Source organism: Montipora capricornis, chromosome 2 (genome assembly GCF_036669925.1).
Source record: "Montipora capricornis isolate CH-2021 chromosome 2, ASM3666992v2, whole genome shotgun sequence".
Lineage (NCBI taxonomy): Eukaryota > Metazoa > Cnidaria > Anthozoa > Scleractinia > Acroporidae > Montipora > Montipora capricornis.
Genome location: NC_090884.1, coordinates 16,681,354 through 16,688,853, shown reverse-complemented (window position 1 = coordinate 16,688,853; position 7,500 = coordinate 16,681,354). Strand labels below are relative to the sequence as shown.

The 7,500-nt window shown below is 40.3% G+C and overlaps 2 protein-coding genes across 4 annotated transcripts in view; both read right to left on the bottom strand.

Moving 5' to 3' along the window:
• Positions 1–7,500, bottom strand: part of LOC138038975 (uncharacterized) — a 101,092-nt gene that overhangs the window by 39,760 nt on the left and 53,832 nt on the right. Inside the window, exon 1 of one of the 3 annotated variants that reach the window (XM_068885094.1) lies at positions 854–1,106. The exons of the other annotated variants lie outside the window; for them this stretch is intronic. Coding sequence (XP_068741195.1) covers positions 854–1,091 — 238 coding nt within the window. The 5' untranslated portion in view covers positions 1,092–1,106. Of the gene's footprint in view, positions 1–853; positions 1,107–7,500 lie in introns of those variants that run through there. 3 annotated transcript variants of the gene reach the window in all.
• The window catches only part of LOC138038271 (titin-like), a 40,573-nt gene continuing 37,177 nt past the window's right edge, over positions 4,105–7,500 (bottom strand). The window contains exons 7-8 of the mRNA XM_068884066.1: positions 5,302–5,376; positions 4,105–4,876 (exon numbers count right to left, since the gene is read on the bottom strand). Of these exons, the coding sequence (XP_068740167.1) occupies positions 4,843–4,876; positions 5,302–5,376 (109 nt within the window). The 3' untranslated portion in view covers positions 4,105–4,842. The remainder of the gene's footprint in view (positions 4,877–5,301; positions 5,377–7,500) is intronic.

Sequence of the window (7,500 nt, the reverse complement as noted above, 5' to 3'; positions counted from 1 at the left end):
GTTTTGGAAGTACTGTATTGTCCCGGGTGCAGGGGAGAAAAGTTTGGTTTTGACGTACAAAACTGCCCCGCATAGCGGGGAATTTGCTTCATTTAGAAGGCAGGCCTGGTCTAATGCCCCGGTATTCCCCGGGTATGGGGGTGCGGCGCTTTCCACTGACTAGTGCATTACACCTTCGAACATCTGCTTCCCTAATTCTCCGGTAAAACATGAAACGTTAGTGATGTATTGGTGTATTTGTTAATTTAAACACAGGCAAATTATTTTGTCATGCAGTTAACTTTCAGGCTACCGCGATGCAACTTGTTTTGCCTGGCACACACTTTTCTCAACAGCAACGGTGAATTGGTTCTTTTCTGATTTTAAAGCAAACCATTTTGAATTGTTATATATATGGAACTCGATAACTGAGGAATAAAACTCAACAGCTATTACAACTTCGAACATCTGCTTCCCTAATTCTCCGGTTAAACATGAAACGTTAGTGACGTATTGGTGAATTTGTTAATTTAAACAGAGGCAAATTATTTTGTCAGTTAACTTTCAGGCTACAGAGATGCAACTTGTTTTGCCTGGCATACACTTTTCTCAACAGCAACGGTGAATTGGTTCTTTTCTGGTTTTAAAGCAATAAAATCTCTCGATTGTTACTTTCAACGAAATATACCGCATCATTATCATCAATTAGATACTCTAGTATAAATATAGCATTACTAGAAGATTCTACATGCGAACAAGCATGTTCGCAGGGTTAATAATTCTGCCCTGTCGCTTTGTTGAGGCTCGCTTTATTTCTCATTTATAACCCCGCGTTTACAATTATTTTAAACAGAATAAACGCGTTTGACCTTACCTCGAGCCTTTTCGTTCCCAGTTAAAAAAATCGCCAAATAGAGAATCAACTCTCGCTCAAACACATCTCTTTGTAACAACAAAGTGGAAAGCGGAAGAAGAAAAGAAACCCGGGCGGGGGGGGGGGAGGGGGTTCTCGTTACATGGTGCTCGTCGCAAATTTTGAAAAGAGATCCTGTCTTATGGTAGTCTCCTTGCGTGACTCCGGCACGAGCAGCTGCGAAGGAGACTAGTGTCATGGGCGTGATGTGAATTTTTTGCACCCCTAAGAGGTACCAAATTATGGGTTTTAATTAGGCAAAATTAAAAAATAGTGAATTGTCGAATGTCTCCTGTCATACTTTTTCAGCCCAATACCCTAAAAGGTACCACTGAAGCTCCCGCTGTGCACATTTGAGGCTACCTTACAGTGACTAAGAGGTACCAAAACCGCTTTTTTAACCTCCAAAAGGTAGGACGAGCACCCCCGTCCCTTTTATATGGGACTCCCCCCCCCCCCCCCCCAGGGAAAATAAGAAAAAAGATATAGCTTCTTTGCAAGGGGCAGGGGCACCCAACGAATCTGTTCCTCACATTATCTGTTCCCCAGAGGAATCTTGCTATCTGGCAAAAATACAGGTGTTTCGATGAGCTGGCTGGGAAATTTTGTCATTGATAGAGGTTTTTCCTGGGAATTACTGACTTCTTCTAGCATTTCAACCCGAGCTGGCTGTAGAAACTCGGAAGACTTAGAGCGACTAAAAAGAAAAAAAAAAACAAAACCCCTTCCCTCTCCCAGAGAGTAGTCACAAACATACCACGGCTGGTCAGAGTGATTGCGCTTGCGGAAAAAACCTGTTTTGTCCCGGTTTTGTCGCTTTTGTTCGGTCGTATTGGATCGAGGGATTTGAAAGCGCGCGGAATTCCTGGCTGGGAAATAAATTTGATCAGCTGGCTGGGAAACCAACCAATTTTATCTAGCTGGCTGGGAAATTTCTTGTGTGTCTTGCTGGGAAAAAGGAACAGATAATGTTTTCCCAGCAACACTGAAAAACACCTGAAAATGCCTTAATAACATTTATTTTCATTAACTGGGGTATAATAATACATTTTACAACAAATTGGTCGTTGGGTGCCCCTGAAGGGGGGCTCAAGAAGAAGGTGAAGGTGACAGATTTAAAGTTCTTAGCCTCAACTTGTAATTTCGGTCTACTACGAGATTCCCTTGTACGTGATAGAATTAGCTGTGGAATTCGTATTACTTCCAAAGGAGCTATTAAAATCGCCTGACCTATGTAGATTTTGATAAATGCTTACGTGCTTGTCGTGTCAGCGAGCTGTCAAAGGAACAAACAAAAAGGCGATTGAATCTGCGGATGCGATCAACACAGTTGAACAGAAAAAGAACAAAAGAGGCAAGTCTCTTAGGCAAAAAGTAGAGAAGAATGCTTCCAATGAGAAAAAGCGTCGCAAATGCAGATATTACGGAAAGAAACACGCAAAGAAAAAAGTGCCCCGCGTTTGGAAAAGAATGCTCCGTGTGTCACAAGTTAAATCATCTGGTATCTGTCTGCAGATCTAGACAAAAGAAGTCCAAAGTACACACTCTAGACGCAGGGTTTGGTACGTTACCGACAATATCAATCCCCCATATATAGGCCCCCAATATTAGGCATGAAGCAATGCCCTGAAATCCTTCATCACAGTGTCTTTGCAAATCTCAAATGACCACTACCAAAGCTTCATTAGCTCGGTAGGGTTATTCGAAGCCTCTGCTAATGACTCTCCCCATACAGTCTACCTTGTTGGGCTCCTCTCGATTCACATTGTGATTCGGCACTAATTTTATCCAACTTCATGTTTCTCTGGGGCGACGTTTTCACAAGCTTCGCGATTTCCATTTCAGTCTCAAGAGTCTCACTTTACTGATTTAATTGCGTTAGCAACAGCCAAGTTCAGCGCATGTCCATAGCAATGGACATGCGTACCCTTTGTGGGCCATTTTTGGTTTAGCTGAACTTGAGATCCGGGATGTTATTCAAGGCCTTCATTAGTGGTGCGACGCTATTTATTTCCCCAGCCATGGTGGACACACCATCGTAACATTGACCGCTTGCGTTTTCAATACGTTGAGACATGCTAGTTGGAGCTGCTGCGATGTGGTGTACGGTTGCTCTCTCCCTCTCCATGGGATACATGCCTTTGAAGTCTTCATGTACCAAGTTTTCGTCAACCCAGCGAATGCACACAACTAATTGTTCTTTGTTGGAAATGTCCGCTGTCTCGCCTGCCATGATGGTAAAGAAAGCAGCGTTCTGTATCTCCTTGGAAATTTTGCACAACATAGGTAGACCCATAATCTCCAATTTTTCATTTTGAATGTCTGGAGAGGAGTATTTATCGCCTTTGCACATCAACCAGTCCATAATTTCAGGGTTGCCTTGACCACGCAGTTTCAGCAACTGGTAGAAATTGGAATTTTCTTCGCTTCCTGTTTCTAAATTCCAAGTACTCCTTGTAGATATGTCCAGGTTTGACCCTAATTAGATGCACGCGGATTTCAATAAGGGTCATGGAGTGTCTCCTTGCTCTTCTCGCCAACTTGGCTTGTTGCGTGCAAGGCTGACAAGTATCAAGTAAAAGTCCATAGGCAGAATAATTCCTTAGACCTCATTCGCAGTAGGGGAAGGGAAATCAGTTGTCTTTTTGGGCCAGGAAATATGGGTAATCTTCGTTATGAAACGTTCGTGCATCGCTCATTTGAAGTCACTTCAATGGTGTTTCAAAGATCAGTTATACAGTGACACACACATTTTGACGTCATCTGTGATCTATTACTGAACAGACGCACGGGCAACACGGCCGAACAGCTAAAACGTTGTTAAACCGAGTCGAGCCAGTTAGAAGTTCATCCCACTGTTCTTGCTTATTATAAATATATCTAGCTGATCTTATGAAAACCGGCTCATCACCATAGAAATGTATCTGTCTTCAAATTACTAAGTCAGACAGTCAGTCAGCCATGGAATTAGCCAAAATCAAACAAGTTTCTTTGATTAATGAAAAACGAAAATCATGTTTGCCGGATATTAAATTTGTCTTATATAGCCGGTTCAACATAACTCTCTTGAATGCTAGAGCATTCAAGATTTGTATTTTGCTGCCTTGCATGAAACTGAAAAAAAACTCATGAGCTTTTCGTAGCTCGGGGAACTTCAGTTATACTTCAAATAGGAAACTGCTAACACAGTCATAGACAAAGCAAAAGCAAAATTGTCTTATAAATCATGAGCTGCATATTTAATGCAAATTTCTTTTGTTTTACATGTTCTGTTCGATTGATTTTCTACGTTTAAATGTATAGCACCAAAATAATCTAAGGACAAGAACTCTGGATGCAAAAATGTTGAATACGTAGTTCACAATATTCTCGTAAGAAATTGTAAATGTGATTTAACATTGCCCCGTCTTCAGGCTTATAAACTTTACGCATCCACCATAGTTAATAGAGGGGAATGGTTATGAAACCCGTCAAATTTCTTTGTTGTGTGTTTTTCTCCTCTTTTTTGGCCTTGACCGTGCAAAAAACACAATACTTGTTTAATCCACACTGAGGAACTAACCAATAAGAATGTGTTGGTTACGTAATTCATGCATAGTGTATGAGTGCAAAACAAAAGATTGTGCACGGTCGTGGACATTCCAACCTAAAACTTGGCAGCTACTTTCATGTTTGCCGAGCTTCAAAACCAGTCCCCCCTATTAACTATGCATCCACTAACGGTCTGTACTAATTATTTTGTCATTATGACACAATGCTCCGTCAAAACATACATGTAGTAACTGATTTCACCCAGCGTTATGAGCAAAGCCAACTGCACATTACAAGCCATGGCGTAACTAATAAAACTGCTTAAATTCGGATCCTCCCAAGTGATAGTAAATTTCTGCCTTTAAAACTTGAACTCGACGTAACGACAGTAAATCACTTTCTTTTTGCGTTTTTCGAGGTCACAGCATATTCCTTGCGGAGATCAAAGTCTTGCTGCCAGGAAACAAAAGGAGATGAAATTAGTCTAGCAATACAAGGTGTATCATATATCACAGACAGCAGCTTTCCTTTGAAGTTCGTGAAAGAAGACTTGGGTACAAGATAGAAATAAGCCCAGTTATTGTTGGATGTTTTGGGGCTAGTATGGAACAGTTAGTAAAATATGTTGAGAAACTGATCTTCGCACTGCACTATAATGATGGATTATGATGGTACATCTGAATCAAAGGCAAATCAAGGCAATAAGTAGGGCTTAGGCCCGTGAACAAGGGCAATTGTACATAGATTAAATAATGCTAATGACAATAACAATCACCGTGACTACCATGATGACGATTTCCGCTTTTTTTTTTTTTTAAGAGCTTCGGTTTCTAAACCACACGCAAAATATAGTAGGGAATGGAGAGGTAGACACCTACCTCAGAAATAGCATCACCAGCATACAGGTGTCACATATTTGACGTGTTGAACCATAGTTCATAGATGGGGTTGAACTGCGGATAAAAACAAGTGTTTCAGTTCAAGAAAGTGCCTATAAAATTGCTTTTTATTTCAATATTTTCAACGTTTTCCCCGGCCAGTTAATTAATAAACTGATTACTCCTTTATAATTAAGCTAAAAAAACCCAGCTTGATCCTAGTTTTTCCTTTTTGACTGAATGCGGTTTAGGATTGTGAAGTTGGTTTCCCATTCTCTTGACATAAAAACAGAAAAGAATTGTCATTGGTTTCCCATTCTCTTGACATAAAGACAGAAAAGAATTGTCATGAGTCACCCAGATGATGTTAAATCGTGTAGTTACAGACACTTACAAAGAGAAATTAAATCACTTCATTACGATTGCTCATTAATGACACACAAATGTCGGCTATGAGCACGCGCTTTCAACCTTCTCAAAACGCTCAAACTTGTTCCTGTTTTCTGCGTTGACTAACTGACAGGTACACGAAAAGGTCTCAGGTCATAGGTCACAGATGAAAATAAGTTCTATTTTTACGAAATTCCACTCTCAGCGAGAAGTGCCGACATCAACTTGGGTCCCATCATTTGCATGTCATTCTTTCATCATGTTCCCAGTAAATCTTAGTCTCAATTGCAACTTAGATGAAGATGCTTTCCGGTTCATTTGGGCCGCAATTGGCATCCCATTTGGAGGGCCTGAGAGACCAATACAAGGGCCTGAAACGAGGCTATTGGGGGATGGGGGGCGGGGATATCCTCGCGTGTTGGAAATGACGGATAACATACATGATGTATTGCTGATATATTTTTATTTGCTTAGTTGTCATTACTACTTCCTCGATCTTTTGCTTATATTCAAACCAAGTGAAAACCTTTGAAAAGTCACAATAACAAAACTAAGTCGAATCCCTAATAGCGTAGTTGGAAAAATTATTTTTTCCTACTGTTCATAAGCGATTTTGCAGGAGGCTCCTGTAAGCGTTATTAACTTTGAGCAATCAAATAAGGTGTTTGGTTTTTTTTGCTCATTCTATTTGTGGAGATGTATACAGTGATAAACCTAAACTTTGTGATTAATTTGACATAGTCTTATTCAAACCATGAGTTCTTCAATTTGAGAAAGTAGTGCAGTCGGATGAAGAAGCGATTCCTTGTAATGTCCTCTTCATTAATTAATTCCATTAATTTGGTTATATTCTCTTTGTGATTTGTATTCTTTTTCTTGTAATATTTTTCTTTTGCCTGATATTGTCACCCTTTTATCAATTTGGTTGTCAGCTTCTTTCACTTGTCCTCTGTTTGCAGCATTTCTTGACTTTGGCGAAAATATTAACTGCTGTGCTGGGTTGAATCGAACTTCTTTGCTGCTAATAAATTCCACTTTTTCTTCTTCTCCTTCAATGTGACAAGTTCTTCTCGTTAATTAAACTGCAAAAGTTTTCCTGTTCCATTAGACCATACCAGTGGATTCCGTGGTTCACTGCGAACACATTTAATGTTGTGTTTGCGGCAAAGTCAGTCATCACTTTACTCACAAATTATTTTCCGAGAGCCATATTTCTTTGAACTGCGTAGAGAATCATGTTAAGATGCTGATCATTGCAGTTACTACTTAACGTTATTTGAGCAGCAAAGAAAACAAAGCATTGCAACTTTGTGTGGAAACCCCACCATCCATGCCAGAATAGACGTTCTAGGGTTCTGGAAACTTCTGATGCCGTCCTATATGTCTGAGAAGAGAAGAGAATAGCCTCTCACGCAGACACTCTTAGGGATTCGTCCCGAGTTCGTGCCCTCACGAGCGTCTGCTGAAACGAGCACACATTTCTTTCCCTTTGTTAAGGGACCACAGACGGATTTTTCGCGCGTTGATAAGGACGTGAAATTTTACTTCCGGTGACTGACGTCATCATATTGTGAGCTGAACAGAAAACCCACTCACCGACCTAGAAAATTTGATAACAATCTTCTAATTGTTGTTTGCATCGAAGGCTTTTCCTCGCCATTCCTCACGCTTGTTCTCAGATCAACTGCGCATGCGTAAATGAACTGACTTCCGGTTTGAGAAAAAGCTAAATTTCCGGCGGTTTTTATATTGAATTAATTTTTTTTAGATGGCACGTTTCATCTCCAAATACAGAATAAAGATAAGCAT